Source organism: Purpureocillium takamizusanense, chromosome 13 (assembly GCF_022605165.1).
Source record: "Purpureocillium takamizusanense chromosome 13, complete sequence".
NCBI classification, from domain to species: domain Eukaryota; kingdom Fungi; phylum Ascomycota; class Sordariomycetes; order Hypocreales; family Ophiocordycipitaceae; genus Purpureocillium; species Purpureocillium takamizusanense.
In genome coordinates this window covers 274,557-291,237 of record NC_063080.1, presented here as the reverse complement: position 1 = coordinate 291,237, position 16,681 = coordinate 274,557, and the positions used below count along the sequence as shown (strand labels likewise).

At 56.9% G+C, this 16,681-nt stretch overlaps 5 protein-coding genes across 5 annotated transcripts; 4 read left to right on the top strand and 1 right to left on the bottom strand.

Annotated features, from left to right (window-relative positions):
* Positions 1 to 1,140: 1,140 nt before the first annotated feature.
* Positions 1,141 to 2,382, bottom strand: JDV02_010603 (uncharacterized protein; the record flags this gene model as incomplete). Its single annotated transcript, XM_047992351.1, has 1 exon — positions 1,141 to 2,382. The coding sequence occupies exon 1, from the start codon at positions 2,266 to 2,268 to the stop codon at positions 1,141 to 1,143; it is 1,128 nt and encodes a 375-aa protein (XP_047848365.1). The 5' UTR covers positions 2,269 to 2,382.
* A 730-nt stretch (positions 2,383 to 3,112) lies between these two features.
* Positions 3,113 to 7,073, top strand: JDV02_010602 (uncharacterized protein; the record flags this gene model as incomplete). The annotated part of the gene is made up of 15 exons (XM_047992350.1): positions 3,113 to 3,779; positions 3,840 to 3,892; positions 3,958 to 4,433; positions 4,495 to 4,550; positions 4,619 to 4,800; positions 4,866 to 5,068; positions 5,136 to 5,162; positions 5,241 to 5,619; positions 5,675 to 5,753; positions 5,817 to 5,875; positions 5,938 to 5,947; positions 6,024 to 6,227; positions 6,373 to 6,493; positions 6,564 to 6,655; positions 6,772 to 7,073. 15 exons carry the CDS (start codon positions 3,113 to 3,115, stop codon positions 7,071 to 7,073), a joined length of 2,910 nt encoding a protein of 969 aa, XP_047848364.1.
* Positions 7,074 to 7,869: 796 nt separating this feature from the next.
* On the top strand, positions 7,870 to 8,674 carry JDV02_010601 (uncharacterized protein; the record flags this gene model as incomplete). The annotated part of the gene is made up of 2 exons (XM_047992349.1): positions 7,870 to 8,080; positions 8,208 to 8,674. The coding sequence occupies 2 exons, from the start codon at positions 7,870 to 7,872 to the stop codon at positions 8,672 to 8,674; spliced, it is 678 nt and encodes a 225-aa protein (XP_047848363.1).
* Positions 8,675 to 10,687: 2,013 nt separating this feature from the next.
* JDV02_010600 (uncharacterized protein) lies at positions 10,688 to 12,054 on the top strand (the record flags this gene model as incomplete). Its single annotated transcript, XM_047992348.1, has 1 exon — positions 10,688 to 12,054. The coding sequence occupies one exon, from the start codon at positions 10,688 to 10,690 to the stop codon at positions 11,981 to 11,983; it is 1,296 nt and encodes a 431-aa protein (XP_047848362.1). The 3' UTR covers positions 11,984 to 12,054.
* A 339-nt stretch (positions 12,055 to 12,393) lies between these two features.
* MSH6 (DNA mismatch repair protein msh6) lies at positions 12,394 to 16,589 on the top strand. The gene is made up of 4 exons (XM_047992347.1): positions 12,394 to 13,032; positions 13,081 to 13,243; positions 13,290 to 15,673; positions 15,719 to 16,589. Exons 1-4 carry the CDS (start codon positions 12,616 to 12,618, stop codon positions 16,391 to 16,393), a joined length of 3,639 nt encoding a protein of 1,212 aa, XP_047848361.1. The 5' UTR covers positions 12,394 to 12,615; the 3' UTR covers positions 16,394 to 16,589.
* The last annotated feature ends 92 nt before the right edge of the window (positions 16,590 to 16,681 follow it).

Sequence of the window (16,681 nt, the reverse complement as noted above, 5' to 3'; positions counted from 1 at the left end):
TCGAAAGAAGATGACACATGCGAATCTGTTCAGCTCTCGCTCTCGTAGGTCAAATTCGGCCATGGCTAAGCCACGAAGCGTTGGCTCCAACAAAATTCTCTCGAAGACCTCAAATCTAACGTAAAGGGGATGAGGGTATTTCGCATTCACCTGAGGAAAGGAATCTAAGCTACTGTTAAGGCGCTTGTCATACTTCTTTTGAACAGTTGACGTGGCGCAACGCCGCCTCAGGCCCAAGGCAGACGACATCATGTTGTTCGCCTATGAAAGGGTCCTCGTTGTGGCGCGATGCTAGACGGCGACAGGACTGATGTCGATGTGTGCACGAAGTATATCACCTGAAAAGAGTGGGTTGTCGTTTTATCTCAACAGATAATGTAGGGAAGAAAACTTTCCAGGGACGGGGCGAAGACCAAATCATATAAAGTGTCAAGTTTACCTGGGGGCTGCAGTTAGCTCGCAGAATTGGGCTGGTTAGGCAGCAAAAATATTGCATCGAAGAGCTGAAACCGCGTATTGGGGGCTAATAAACTACCCCGGACGTGTTGTGACACCCTCTGGCACGGCACGTACGTTCTCTAGCGATTTCTCTTTCCAGTATCTTGCATAACCCGCAATAGCCCCGCTAGCATCCATCCGATTTCTAATTGAGTCGAGCATCAGGTCAAGGTCCGCGCAAATTTTTATCGGTAGAACCCCCGCGTCTGATATATAATTATTACGTATTACGTCTAACTCTATATACATTATAGTGTATTATATACTTTTAGCGTTAAGGAGTTCTCTCTTATAAGATCTTTATATTATATTCTCGCTCTTATTATATTAAGTGTATCTCATCTATATAATGACTTAGTTAGATCAAGACTCGGTATGGTTAGTATAATATATATTCGGGTAGAGTGCCCGAGATGGCTCTGCTGTTCATATCCTATAAGCTCTGTAGCATATAAAGAGCTTTAAGGCGTAAATTACATCGCCATCCACGTCTGCTACCATGGGATATAGTGGATTGTTTGTGCCACGCAGCCCAGCCTGGTCGTTATCCTCTACGTGCACCCAACATACGACTCGTCTTTACCATCTTCACCTTGCATGCCGCTCCAAACCCTCCAGGCCGCCACGACACGCTTTCCCAGTCTACGAAAACAGAAACCGTCCCCCTCCCGTCCCCCCTCGCGCCCCCCATTCTCTCAACACCCGCACCACCTCCTCATGGCCCCCCGCCGCCGCGCTCTGCACCGCCGTCTGCCTTCTCCTCGCACCGCAAGCATTCACATCCGCCCCCGCGCGCAGCAGCCTCCTCACGACGTCCACATGGCCCTTCTCCGCTGCCGCATGTAAAGCCGTGCCCCCTTCGTCGGCACCGCCCCACGCGCCGCCCCACGCGTCCACGTCGGCGCCCGCCTCGTTGAGCAGCACGTCCACGACGTCGAGGTGCCCGCGCAGGCACGCCCCCTGCAGGGCCGTGTGGCCCTTTGTCCGGGCGGGCGCGGCGTTGGCGTCCGCGCCGTGGCGCAGGAGGAGCCGCACGATGGGGGTGAAGCCGTTGCTGGCCGCGGCCTGCAGCGCGGTGAGGCCCGCTGTGGGCGATGCGGGGGCGTTGACGTCGGCGCCGAGGTGCAGGAGTCTGCGGACGATGCGCTCGTGGCCGCGCTCCGAGGCGGCTTGCAGGGCCGTGCGTCCGTTATACCTTGCCACGATGGCTGTGGAGCAAGTCGGGGTGTCTGATGGACGGCCTCGTTGTGACACGACGCCCCCGTCCGCACGAGGCGACGAGGACCGCCGCTCTTCCACCCTAGCGCCCGCATCGAGGAGAACGTCCACGACCCTTTCGTTTCCCTGACCGCAGGCAATCTGAAGCGCGTTGCGCTGCATGTTGTTCCCGCCCATGGCGTGGACATCCGCCCCGGCAGCGACCAACAGCCGCACCGCCTCGTCATGCCCTTGCATGCACGCCGCTTGGAGCGCCGTCTGGCCGTAGTAGCCACGCGGGGAATCATTTACGGCAGCACAAGGGTGGGCGTGGAGGATCTTGCGCATCGTGTCGAGGTCGCCGCCTCGCGCCGCGAGCTGCAGCGGCGTCCAACAGTACTCGTCGTCGTCGTTAGTCGGTAGCGTGGGATCCCACGCCGCGTCGAGCGGGGGCAGGGGCAACGTTTGTTGCTCGCCGCCCATGGCATGTCGGCGACGCGCATCTGGCTTGCGACTATTCGCTGTGACGCTCGGTGGGCGGAAGCAACAAGTCACTCTGCGTCGGGGCAACATGCGCCATGAGGTGAGGTGAGGCGATGTGACTTGTGATGGCGAATCTCGTCACTTGTCACTTGACCCGGCCGCCACCGCCTGCGAAGGCCCTTGAGGCGCTTGTGAGAGCGGGGTCGGCCAAGGTTGTCGGCGTCTGATCGACATGGAGTCCCCGCAGGGGCGGCTCGGCGCGGGCGAGACCCCTGTCTAGAGCCCTGACCTGGCATGGAGATAAGATGGATCATCGTCAACAGCGCTTACATGCAAGCAGTTACCAAGGTATGCTGCTTTGCTAATCAGGCCTCGGCCAGTCTCAGCCAGTTGTGTTGGTGCAATACTTCGCAGGAACAGATACGAAAGTGGCTGCCTCCAGGAGGCCGCCGCCATATGCACCCCAGGACACAGGGATAATATTAGGAACGATGTACCGCCCCCGAAAGGATGCAGAAAAAAAGCGGACGCAATCCCACCTGCCAGGGCTGCCCTGTTGGAGCCACTCCAGCCCGTCGGGCATGCCGCAGGTCCCCCCAAATAGACCTGCATTCCTGACACCGGATTGGACCGGCCCGCTCCTAGACGCCGTAGCCTGTGACCCACGTTGAGTTCCTTTTCGTCCGGACAGCGTTCGGCTCAGAGGAGTCGCTCGTACGCACGCGCCCCCACAGGCGAGGCATACTCTGGGAGAGCATGGCCAACGAACTCTTTCGGTTGGCCCTGGGCACGGCTGAGGCTCAGACGGCGTGCCTACGTCCAAGGTCAGATATTCATCAAGGCCAATACCTAGAATACGCCCACCCTCACCCTCGGGCTTGGAGTTGAATATTCCCCGAGCAGTAGGTTACTTGCACGATAACTCTCCCGAACCATGGCCGACGTACCGCTACCCTCTGTGGAAGGTCCCTCCTCGGCGGACATGTTGACCGAACCCCCGATTGCGTTTGAAGCCCGTCGGGGCGACTCTGCAGCACCTCGAGTTACTGTGACCTCGGCTCCGTCCCCGAGTGTGCCTTCCACTCCGAGTACATCGGACTCTGAGGACGAGTACGACCATGTTGGCCAAGATAGGCGGCCTTCGCCGGCTGAACAGTTGAGTCGAGACATGCAACAGGTGCACCTATCTAGCCCGGATCAACTGGATATGAACAGTGTCACTGCCGCTATTAACAACATCACGGCGGAGCAGTCGAGCACGAGGCCTCCGTTGCAAGTTGAAGCGCCTACCAACGGAAGCGGGGACCGCACATCGCGCCGGAGCTCTCGCGGACGACGCTCGAGCTCCCGCCCTCTGGCGGTCCGCCACCAAGTAACAGACGAGGAGCCACCGCAAGACGCCTTCAACGAGACAGGCTTTCAGGATGCATTTCGCAATACGAAAGGGCTCATGGCCGACATCGTGGTGGCATTGGAAAGCGGTTCCCTGCATAATGACACTGGTTCTATAATGCATCGCTTGCGCAATGAGGCGCAAGACTTGGCCTCCTTTAATTGTCCTTCTACGAGGACAGTAGCATTTGTGGGAGGCACTGGCGCCGGTGAGCTTATACTCCCACGTGTCAAAGGCAGAAATACTCATCACGCTACTTCTACAACAGGCAAAAGCAGTCTGCTCAACTCGCTGCTTGACTTTAAAGACCTCGCGCGAGCGGTACGAGCAACAACTCTTTATCCCAAAACACGCCAGTAGAGCCAAAGGTCTGACCAGCACTACAGAGTACCTCGGGTGCGGCTTGCACCTGCGTGGCGACGGAATACCGGTATCACCAGTCTCCAACCCTCACTGTCCAAGTGGACTTGTTCAGCGTGGACGAGCTCACGGAACAGCTGAGCAACATGCTTCATGCCTACCGACAATTCCATTTTTTACAACAAGCCATAGACAGCGGCGAAATGAGCAACACGGATCCCGAGGCGAGAGACCAGCTTCAGGCCGATGCACAATTGGCGTTGGATACCTTTCGGGCTTTATTCCGTGGACGTCTCCAAGATGAGACTTTTCTACTCAGCGACCTGGAGACTAGCGTTCTCAATAACTTGAAGAGTTGGACAGTAACTCTGCTCCGGTCAGAGCCAACGGCCCCTAGACCCGGGCTTACAGTGGAGAGTTGCTCGGCTCTGCTAGCAAGCCTTTCGTCAGAGCGGCCATCTTCCAACGAACCCTCCATCTGGCCATGCATCCGTAGTATCAAGTAAGCTCTCCGAGATTGAACCAAGCTCCTAAGATTTACGACACTAACAAACTACCCGCAGGGTCTTTCTCAATGCCCACATACTAAGTAAAGGCCTCGTTTTGGTCGACCTACCAGGTACGAACCATGCAGGGCTATATTTGTAGTCTCGCCAAAACACAATCCTCATTTACATATCTGTCCAGGACTCCGCGATACAAACGCAGCTCGCAGAAATGTCACGGAGCGATTCCTTCGCCAATGCAATGAGATATTTGTCACGTGCAACATTGACAGGGCTACTACTGACCAAGGAGTCCGAGATGTCTTTGACCTTGCCCGGCCCGCTGGTCTCTCTCGAGTCGGCATTATCTGCACCAAATCGGACGTGTGTACCTCTTCAACTCTGTACTAAATACCCTAGGGTATGGCTAATTTGGAGTGGACGGGCAGGTCATTGAGCCGACAGAAGCGGTTCGAGACTATAGGGGCGAACGAGCGCAGGCAATCCGACGCCGGATGACAAATCTCGATATCGAGACTAGAGATTGCAGTCGCATAGACGAGGATATTGAAGAATTAGCGTCCGCGCCTACTCTCTCGATCGATGAGCAGGACGAGCTCAACCAATTGAGCCGCGAAAAGTTCCAAGCCGCGTTAGTATTGCCCTTGAACGAATTTCTGGCCTAACTTGCACTCACGTAGTCTAACTTTACATTGCAGGAAACGCAGGGAGGAAGCCGAGTTTGAGTCAGTGCTAGCTTGTTCCTGATTGCCTCCATGGCGAATCTTCCACGCTCAGTCGCTGACACAACTGTCATTGTTCAGGCTGAAAAAGTACATCATCGACGTCCGCAACAAAGATGTCACACAAGCGTTGATTGACGTGTATCTCTCCTCCGCGCCTACCGGCGAAGTCGCAGTCTTCTGCGTCAGCAACAAACTCTACTGGGACAGCCGCGACAAGCCGAGCAACGATGCTCTGCCTTACCTTCACCTTAGTAGCATTATGGCTGTGCGGCGTCATTGCATTGCCATCGTGTCCACGAGCCAGCATGCTGCCGCGACGCACTACATGAAGCACAAGGTGCCGGCGCTCCTTGCTGAGATTCAGCTGTGGGTTCAATCGACGGCCGAAAACGCTGGTTCAGAGATGGGACATGAGCTTCGCGACGCTCTGGACACGATTGAAGGTTGGTTGACAGGAGTAGGTTTGTGTGCATGGCTGCCTCACTGCGTTGCGTACTAACAGACTGTCGTAGGATCTGATGTCACGCAGGTCCGCCGCCCAAACTGTGGGAAGGGCTGCGAAGCGATGCTTTGACGAGGAGCTTTATACCCGTACGTTGGAGACGGATATTTATACACGAGGGCCCGGGTTGAACTAACCTTGCGTGTATCAAGCGCGCAATACGCTGCATTGGAGCCGGGCAGCTCAGAACGCCGGATTGAAGTGGGAGCAGGTAAGCATTGGATCGTTGGTCATGTCACGCCCCAGGTAATGTGGTTTACTGAAACTCGGCAGTGGTACCACCGTAGGCAAATACATTGCCTCACCACTATGAGGCGTAGTACATACGAAGAGCGACGGCTGATTGTCACCCTTTATAGCAACTTACTCCGCTTTCTGCCGAAACTATGGCATACACCGTACCGAGGCCGCAGGGCGATGCAACTGGAACGAAGAAATCATCGCCGGCATGGTTCAATGTGTCAGCGAGCCCTGGGACGCTGTGCGCAGAACGGTGAGGGCCCAGCATGGGGCTGTTGTCCGTCTCATCGAGCAGCTGCTTGATAGGATCATCTCGCACTTGGGTATGTTCAAATTCTTCAACTTCACTATTTCGATGCTTTGGGAGGATGGGTTCTTGGTTTCGGTGCAGTTGGGACGGCTTTGTCGGAGCACGGGCTGCTACGTATCTTCGCTGTTGCATGCAAACCAGCTGACCAAACGCGCCAGAGGTACAATCTGATGCTATCGGGGACGTAGTGCTCCCGTTTATTCAGGCGCTTGAGAATCATCTGGACATGGCGATGAGCAGCGTTGAGGAGGCCTACATGGACCTGGAGGAAAAGCTGAGGTACGTGGCATGCATTGAACTACCCAAGGGGTCCTACGTCGGTACATATTAACCCGCTACATGGCCCTAGCTCGCTGCAAACAGATGCCTTGTCTGGCATCAGGACATCTTTCATCGGAAGAGCCATGGAAGGCTCTTATCGAGAATGTAACTTTGAGGGCGGTAAGCACAGAACCCAAAAAAAGACACGATGCTTGCTGCTTCCCATATCCCACATATCGGCGGCACGTGTTCTTTGGTCCGCATGCGCTTTTTTGCTGATGGGTGGACTTGTTTAGGACGAGGAAGTGACTCTCGCCGAAAGGCCATCATACGGCGACGGCTGGCCCAGGAGAGGCTCTTTACGGAGACGATGAGCCAGTGGCGGCGAGACTTCCGCGAGCTTGCCGACGAGATGCAAGAAAACATGACGTCTATCATCGAATCCCGCATTACGCGGATCCAAGAAACGCTAGATATTGTGCGTCAGTACGACGCCGAGGTCGAGGGGGACGGGGATGCGGCGTTTCGAGATCGAGTCGATGAGGCTTTGACGCGGGCCCAGGCTGCGCATCGGGGGACTCTGAGGGTTTTGTCGTGAGCACAGCAGACAGACGCGGCGGCATGAATGGGACTGTCTGATGACAGCGTAGATACTAAGCAATATTAAGGTTTTCTCATTCGCCCGCGGTGCATTTATTAGCTGCTTGTCATCACGACTATCGATTCTCACATAGATGTGGTGTAACCAACATGCGTGCAGTTCTCACCGTTCCTCTTCAGCAGAGCCCCTGATGAGAGATTGCTGGTCAGACCCCCAGCTCTTCGACGACCAACTATTCGAACCCTTCTTCTTGCCGCCCCCAAAGTAAAGCTGCCTTGTCTCAATACCCCACTCGCCCCTTTACTCTGCCTCCGTCTTCCTTCCCGTCATCCAGCGCGTCGCTCAACCGCCCATCTGATGCCATTCGGAGTAACTAAGTTAGTTCGTGCCCCGCGACGGACACCCCCTCTCTGTTCTCTCTATATACCCACACTCGATACGGGCCTATTCGTTTCGGGCTACGAAGTACTTGTGTGATTGTATGATCCAGCAAAGGATTGCAAGTAGGTGCAGCAGAGCCTCGCCACAAGGGTTGCCGCAAGGCTACGGAGTGGCCTTGGGATAGACACCTTCCTTTTCCTCGACGACAAAAACAACGACAACGACGACAGCAATAACCACAAGGTACAACTTGAGCACGCCTCGACAGTTTCGTAAAGACTAACTCACTTGGCCCCTGGTGTTGTTGCGCCTCTCTAGCTCATCCTAGCTGCGAGCTCCCAGGCACCACAGACAGAGAGAGGCCGTTTCTGTGCCTGCTCCAACCCCGCCCGCCGGAAAAGACGAGACCAGAATGCCATCCCGTCGCGACCTCTGGGACCGTTCTGCTACGACAACAGCCGTCGAACCTCGCGGGCGGTCTCTGCAGCCCGACGGTAGGGCAACGGAGCTCCCACGAGTCGTCCGCACCGCCCCGACTCCGGAGAATGAACCCGTGTCGCTGCCGGCGTCGGGCACCACGACGCCCGCGTCTAAACACCCGGCGTCTTCGCCCAAGGATAGGTGTATGAGCCGTACCGCCTCGCCAGATACTGTATGCACTTGCCGGGAGTGCCAAGGAAAGCTTTTGAGGTCAGTAGTAGCCCTGTTTTTGCTTGGACTTGCATGTGTTATTTGCTTGTTCGGCACCAGTCTACCTGCTGACGGCCCTGATTAATGCCTTGAAGTTCTTCCTGGAATGCCAATGCGTGAAGTGTGACGATTGCGAGTCATGGCTTTCCGATGATTGGCGTGAAGATGTCGGAACAAAAGGCGAAGGCAGTGATACTGGCCAAACGGATTTCGATCTCGAGGATGATAAGTCGGGGAGGCTCAGGCGGCTCTTCGCGTCCCAGCACGGCATCCCGCGTCCCAACGGCCGCGTGGCCAAAGTGGCCAAAGTGGCCAAAGCCCTGTTCGAATTTGCATCCGTTCTCAAATTCCTTGCCAGCGAAGCTGTTGCGATTAGCCGCCAGGCGATCCTGAAGCTCCTGACGGAGACCAGGCTAAGGGAGCCCGATATCCCACCGGGGCATCGACGGATGAGATGGAAGAACGTGAGTGCCATATGCACCACGTTTTGCATCGGCTTTATGCTGCTACTAATAGATTCGCCCTAGCGTCGCGGCAAGATGTTGTACGATGACTACGTTGAACGTACTCCAGGGGCTTTTGAGCATCGTCAGGCGTTTCTCAACTGCTCGGCATACCGCCCGGAGGACGCTTCCGATAACGACGCACCCCATGTTTCGGCTCGTTCTCCACAGTCTGAATCCTCTGGCAGTGGATCAATGCCGGCACCTGCTCTTGTCAATGAAGACTTTACGGGCAAAGTTCAGAGGATCAGGCCTGGCATGAGCCGAAGCACTCGATTCATAGAAGACCTCGAGTCGGGTGGACAACCGACAAAGGAAACCCTTCTTCTACTATCTTGTTTTGTGCGAAACCTACATGCCGTCGACCTTCACAAGGAGCTGGTGACCGATATCACAGACGACCGGCACCTGTTCCACACATTGAGAGATCGCTATTACCAACATAGAGGAAGGGTGAAGCTTTTTCTATCGTTGAGGGCGCTTCACAGCATCCATTTCATGAAGGTGAGGGGACTGCGCATGTGCGTGCGGTCGCTCTGCGGGAGTCTTGTCGTTGACAGCGGGACAATTAGTTCGCATACGGAGGTCCCCGACACATCGACATGCGCTGCCACTACGAGATTTGTCAACCCGGGACCAAGTGTCGCTGCCTGCCCCCGACTTACCTCGTACGGCCCTGGGGATCAGAGTACGAATGCAGTCCAGTGCCACCCATACTGTCGCCACCCATTGGGCCACAGTTAATGATGGACTTGTTCACAAATCCTGGCGAGATTTCGCTAGACTCCAAGTTGGTCTTGGAACAGCTCCCAAAGAGAACGTGTGATGACCTCGTGCCAGGAGAATTGGCGCCGCAGGAGGCATGGGGGATTTATTTCAAGGAGGACTGGAACTGGACAAAGATCTGGGGAATTCTGGGCATTGCCTTTTTCCCACCGAGCGTGCTGTTTGGTGTTCTGTGGGGAATGTTGAATCATGATATTCAGGGGGCGTTTGGAGTTGCGAGTTGGTGGATGGCGACAGGCGCCCTTGTCCTTGGGATCATTGCTACCAGGCCGGGAGGTATGTGAACCATTGACAGCCGTTATGCACGCATCGTGGGCGGGAAAGCGGAGACATGGGATCACATTTGACGGATCCACGGCTTGCACCACCAGCGCACTCGCGAGTCCGAGCTGCCAGCAGTATGAATCGTGGTTGAGGCACTCGCAAGAAGAGCACGGAAGTGATGCCTGGAAAGGGACGAGCAGCGCTTGGCGGCTGAGGGCCATGGGCTGTTGTACAAAAGGCGACCCAGTGACACGCCTTCCCTCTCTGTCCAGTCGCTCGTGGCAAAGAGGAAAGGTGGTTTCCTGTGCCTCGATGCGGTGTCTCGGGTGCCAACAAGCAGTCACATTAGCCTGTCACGCTCCTCAACCTCAAATATGAGAAGGGTCATGATCGTCGGGGTTTATTATGTGAGCCGCGCCGGACGCAGTGCCGGCTGGCTCGACCAATACCCGGCAGGTCGGGACCAACGCAGCTGCCATTGGTTCTCACGCAGCGTCGCATCACAATGATAGGAATCTGTATGCGAGCCTCCGATGGCGACGATGCTAATTTATAGCTGTACCCGCACCACGCTCGATACGCGAGAACCGTTCCGAGCCAGTGAGGATGTCCCAAACGGAAATTCGTGTATGCAGCCTTCGCCTCCACAAGGCGCAAAAGCCGCCAACTCCCGAGCCCCCACAGACGCGTAGAGAACGCCGCTGTCACTTCATCGCACGATGCCGAGTATAGAATGATTAGCCTTGGCACTATGAATGGGAAACTGGGGAATCGGGTGTCGTATGTCCGAATCGAGGTCACCGTACAATTGTCCAGCGACAGAGAGACTGCACGTATCACTAGAAGCGGGCAGAACGCAGCAAGCCGAATAAGACAGTGTCAAGGTGCAAGCAGCTGATCAACCCTTCAGTCATGCCGGATCTCTCATAAGGGGCCCCTTGTTCTCCCATGTTGCGTCATGTGCAGACGACCGGTAACTTCCTCACCATGGGCGCTTCGAACAGGACACATCACTTCCTCGAAGGCAAGACCATTTTCGTGGCGGGCTCGGGCGTCGCCGGCGCCGCCTTTGTCGCGGGCTTGCACAAACTCTGGGACCCAGCATGGAAGACCCCAACAGTTGTCGTCTTCGACCGCGATCCCGCGGATGAGGGGCTGCGCCGTGAGTCCGAAAATTACAGCCTATCCATTTCTGGACACACAGAGGCCGGCGGTCTCGTGGCCCTCATGAAGCTGGGCCTCCTTGACCAGGTCTTTGCCAGATCCGTCTCCGGTGTCGGCGGCTCTGGGTGTTTCAAGATCTGGGGCCCGGACTGGAGCGAAAAGGTGCGGGCGGCCAGACAGCCACTGTACGACCTGCCCACCGCGAGCGTTCGCATAACTCGCAAGAACCTGCGGCGTGTGCTCTGCAACGCGATCGAGGCATGGGAGCATAGCGACGTCGAGTGGGATTCGCAATGCCTGAGCGTGACGCGGCTGGAAAGTGGGCGACTGAGTGTCCAGGTTCGACGAGGACAAGGGGAGACGTCGCACATCTTGAGCCAAGAATGTGACTTGCTCGTGGCGGCAGACGGAGCCAGCAGCAAGCTTCGGGCGTGTCTCCGTCCGGAAGACAGGCTCGAATACACAGGAGCGACGCTCAGAGGGGGGCTCTCGGAGATGAAGGAAGGCCTCCCCGCGCCCATCAACAAGGACTGGGGTTTCGTGGTGGGCGGCGATGGCGTCGTGGGCTTCGTTTCCCCTGTCGACGAACACACTGTCATGTGGGCGGTGGGCAATCATGAACGAGAACCTCTGCCCCAGCTCGACCGCACCTCGTATCAGGACGTCCAGGCCGTCATATCTCGTGGCGGCCAGCTGAGCTCAGAATTAAAAGAGCCCTTTCAGACAATCGTTTCGCAGACCGATCCCGACACGGTCATGTACATCAGCGCTCATGACAAGATGCCGTTCAGGCATGATCAAGATGCGATCGAGGACCTGCCCGTCATCTTCATCGGAGACAGCAACCACGCGCTCAGCCCTTTTGCCGGCTCTGGCGCCAACCTCGCGCTATGCGATGCTTGGGACCTGGCCGCGCAGCTCTGTCTTGGGGGTTCGTTGTCCGAAGCCGTGGCCGCATACGACGAGCTGAGCGAGCCGCGGGCAAGGAAGATTATCGAGGCCTCAAGAAGGAGCATGCGAGCGCGAAAAAATACGGGATGGCGGTACTCGTTGTTTTCTTACATGCTGTGGGTCGGTAGTTGTGTGCGCTGGATGCTCGAAATGTTCAAGAGGCGGTAGAGTCGGGCCGCAATGTCGTCGTGCTGATGCGTGGTTGAGCGTATCATCAGGGCTTGAGAGTTAAGAGGAGCAAGCCCACTTTTGTCTGGGCGCAGCAAAAGGCTCGTAATAGCCCCCTTCTTCGTGGAATATATCTAATTCCTCAGAGCAAGTATGGCGAAGAGAGTCACATCGACAAAGAAAGAGTACAGACGAACGAACGGCAGTGAAGTCTTCGAAGAACGGTGCAAGACACAGTGCGCGTCCACAGTGCCTTGTGGACAGTGCGCGAGCCCGCGGGGTGTGGAGCGCCGACACTTTACGCGCAGCGGAAGGAGCGACCAGGGATCGACGAATTGGGTGTGACGCGACTCCGTGAACGCGACGCGGGTCTCTCATCCCATCCCGTCTGCATTTCTCTCCTCTCCCCTCAGCATCCTCCACTCCAGCGCCATCACATTCGCAGCTCAGCGTCTGCTTCAACTCAATTGAGCGTTTGTTTACTTTGAGTGCTTCTTTCCCCAATCCCGGCGTAGCTAATTTGGCTCTGCACACGAGCCTTCCCACGCTCAGGCAACGGCCACCGTTTGCCTATCAGATTGAAACACTGCACGCGGCCTTCTCTCATCTCCCTCGACGCTGAATCACATAGCATGGCGGGCGAAAAGGCCACCGGCAATGCCGCTCGGACGCCCGCTAGGGCTGCCCCCAAGGCTACACCCGCATCCAAGCAGCGATCGATTGTCTCGTTCTTTCAAAAGTCCTCACCGGCGGCGAGCACGCCCACCGCGGCATCCTCTTCCGACAAGGTCTCTTCAGGTCCCCAGCCCTCGTGTCTGCAGGAGACCAAGGCCAACACTCTTCCCAAGCCAAAAGCATCTGCGAAGCTCGTCACTCCCGTTCCCAGCAGCGACGCCCTAGAGCCTCCGAGCTCGCAAGAGAACGACACTATCAATTCCGAATCTCGACCTGCGACTCTCCGGTCGTCACCTACAACCATGACTTCGGGTCTACGGGCAAGCCACCTGTCTACACCAAAGGGCCTTGACGAAAAAAGCCCCTCTCGAAAGGTGCGTCACGTTTTGAGGAAGCACCAAATTTGCCTAACATGGAAGCAGGCCGCCAGAAAGGTCGTCAATTACGCCGAGTCTTCGGACGATGATGACGAGCCATTCAGCTATGGTGCCTCGCAGCCCCGACGCCGTACAAAAGCGCGCCCAGTCATCCGAGATGAGGATGAATTCGGTGGTAGCGACGCCGAGGCTCAAGACGATGACGATGGTGAGAATTCTTCCACAGCCAACCCAGTCTGGTTCTAACAGAACAGACGACATTGCCGATTTTGTCGTTTCGGACGAGTCGGACGAGGATACGCCCCGATCGAAGAAGAGAAAGAGGGTCGCAAAACCCGCCATTTCCAGGAAACGCTCCAATGTTTCCCCTCCGACGAGGCGAGCCGACTCTCCCGTACTCGACGATGAAATGATGGACGACTCACCAGTCTCAACTGCTGCCCAGTGGAACTACGATCCGACCTCCAAGGACAAGCGTCCGGTGTCTACGCCTGCCGAGCGGGCCGCTCGCGATCCCAAAGTCAAGGAAAAGGCGCACACCAGGGAGCCCGAGGACCGGTACCCGTGGCTGGCCAACATCAAAGACAAGGAAAAGCGAGCTCCCGGGGATCCTGAGTACGACCCGAGGACTATTTACATACCCCCAATGGCCTGGTCCAAATTCTCGCCGTTTGAAAAGCAGTACTGGGAGATCAAGCAGAACCTCTGGGACACGATTGTCTTCTTCAAAAAGGGCAAGTTTTACGAGCTCTACGAGAATGATGCCACCATCGGCCACCAGGAGTTTGACTTCAAAATGACTGACAGGGTCAACATGCGCATGGTGGGCGTGCCGGAGAGCTCGCTGGACCATTGGGTGAACCAGTTCATCGCCAAGCAGTACAAAGTCGCCCGCGTTGACCAGATGGAAACCAACCTAGGCAAGGAAATGCGCGAGCGCCAAGACAAGAACAAGAAGGCAGACAAGGTCATTTCGCGTCAGCTCGCTTGCGTCCTCACGGGAGGAACGCTGGTTGACGGCGGTATGCTCCAGGACGACATGGCTGCGTACTGCGTCGCCATCAAGGAGGGCGTGGTCGACGATCGCCCCGCGTTCGGCGTCGTCTTCGCTGACACAGCCACTGGCCGCTTCTACGTGTCTGGCTTCGTGGACGATGTCGATCTGACCAAGTTCGAAACATTGATTGCGCAGACGGGGCCGCGCGAGCTGGTCCTCGAGAAGTCGCGGCTATCTACCAAGGCGCTCCGCATCCTCAAAAACAGCACCAGCCCGACGACCATTTGGACGCACCTCAAGCCGGGCACCGAATTCTGGGATGCGGAGGTCTCACGCCGGGAACTGAACTGCGGTAACTACTTTGCCAGGGAAGATGGCTCTGACGAATGGCCCGAGGTGCTGCAACAGCACAAAGATGACGACCTGGTCATGTCGGCGATGGGGGCGCTGGTGTCGTACCTCAAGTTCCTCAAACTCGAAGGGCCACTCCTGTCGCAGGGCAACTTTGAGGCGTACAGCCCGATCCAGAAGAACGGCACCCTCATCCTGGATGGACAGACACTGGTGAATCTAGAGCTTTTCGCAAACACTGCCACGGGTGGCTCCGAAGGCACGCTCTTTAGCCTGCTTAACAAGTGTGTTACGCCCTTTGGCAAGCGCCTGTTCCGACAGTGGGTCGCTCACCCCTTGTGCGACATTGTGAGAATCAACGAGCGCTTAGACGCGGTCGAGATGCTCAACGCAGACCCCACGGACCGCGAGCAGTTTGCGTCTCAGCTGGTTAAGATGCCCGACCTAGAGCGCCTCATCTCCCGGATCCACGCAGGCGCTTGCAAGCCGGAGGACTTTGTGCGCGTTTTGGAGGGCTTTGAGCAGATAGAGTACACCATGAGCCTCCTCGGCGCGTACAAGGGCGGCAACGGTCTCGTCGATAGGCTGATCTCGTCCATGCCCGACCTCAACGAGCCGCTAAGCTACTGGAAGTCGGCGTTTGATCGACGCAAGGCCCGAGAGGGCAAGGTGCTCATCCCCGAACGCGGCATTGACGAAGACTTTGACGAGAGCCTGACGAAGATGGACGAGATCAAGGGGCAGTTGCAGGACTTGCTGGTCGAGAAGAAGGCGGAGCTCAAGTGCAAGACACTCAAGTACACGGACGTGGGTAAGGAGATTTACCAGATGGAGACGCCCAAGAGCGTCAAGGTGCCGTCGACGTGGCGGCAGATGTCGTCGACCAAAGACGTGAAGCGCTGGTACTTTCCCAAGCTGACGGGACTCGTGCGGGAGCTGCAGGAGGCGGAGGAGACGCACTCGCAGCTTGTCCGCGAGGTGGCGTCGAGATTCTTCCAAAAGTTTGACGTCGACTACGAGACGTGGCTGAGGGCGATCAAGATCGTGTCACAGCTCGACTGCCTGGTCAGTCTCGCGCGCGCGTCGACGTCGCTGGGACAGCCAAGCTGCCGGCCGAGGTTTGTGGACGAGGAGCGGAGCGTGCTCAAGTTCGAGGAGCTGCGTCATCCATGCATGATCAACACGGTGGACGACTTCATCCCCAACGACATCAAGCTTGGCGGGGACGAAGCCAAAATCAACCTGCTGACCGGGGCCAACGCCGCCGGCAAGTCGACGGTCTTGCGCATGGTGAGTCTTGCCCACGTGTCTGCCGAGCCCTGCTAACCTTTGCAGTCTTGCATCGCCGTCATCATGGCCCAAATTGGCAGCTTCGTGCCAGCTGTGTCTGCGACGCTCACGCCGGTGGACAGGATCATGTCGCGGCTGGGCGCCAACGACAACATTTTCGCCGCGCAGTCGACATTTTTCGTTGAGCTGTCCGAGACGAAGAAGATCCTATCGGAGGCGACGCCGCGGTCACTGGTGATTCTGGACGAGCTGGGACGCGGGACGAGCTCGTACGACGGTGTCGCTGTGGCGCAGGCGGTGCTCCATCACGTCGCAACACACATTGGCTGCGTTGGCTTCTTTGCGACGCACTACCACTCGCTCGCCACGGAGTTTGAGAACCACCCCGAGATACGGCCGCGGCGGATGCAGATCCATGTCGACGACGAAGCGCGGCGCGTGACATTTCTGTACAAGCTCGAGGACGGCGTAGCCGAGGGTAGCTTCGGAATGCATTGCGCGGCCATGTGCGGCATCACGAACCGGGTGATTGAAAGGGCGGAGGTGGCGGCGCGGGACTGGGAGCACACGAGCCGGCTCAAGGAGAGCCTGGAAAAGGCGAAGACGGGCTGCTATATCCCGCTGGGGGTGCTGAGCGACGTGGGCTCGCTGCTGGGGGACAAGGGGGACATGGGCAATGGCGGCATCGACGTGTTGCTCAAGGCCATTGAGTGTCTGTGATGGTTGTGGAGCTCGGCTGGGCACAACATGGGTTACCTGGGCGTTTGAGACGGGATTATGGACATTTTGGCCGGTGTAAAATTCCGCTGCCTCGGCATGCAGGGACGAAGTAGTCAGAAGAGCTACCGTGGGTAATTTGACGCGTCGAAGCAGCAGTCGTTTCTTGTGGGGGTGCGTCTGCGATGATTGCGCCGTGTCTTTTAGCTGACGTACCGCCAGCTATGACAGAGAGAGAAACGCAACGGGCACAGTCGAGACGTTTCTACAAGTAGAAACTTGAGTGTCCGC

Bases quoted from the DNA above. Each gene is read 5' to 3' on its own strand.
- MSH6 (XM_047992347.1), top strand. From the start codon at position 12,616: ATGGCGGGCGAAAAGGCCACCGGCAATGCCGCTCGGACGCCCGCTAGG. The intron at 13,033-13,080 runs GTGCGTCACGTT...ACATGGAAGCAG, and splicing joins AAAAAAGCCCCTCTCGAAAG to GCCGCCAGAAAGGTCGTCAA. The intron at 15,674-15,718 runs GTGAGTCTTGCC...TAACCTTTGCAG, and splicing joins AGTCGACGGTCTTGCGCATG to TCTTGCATCGCCGTCATCAT.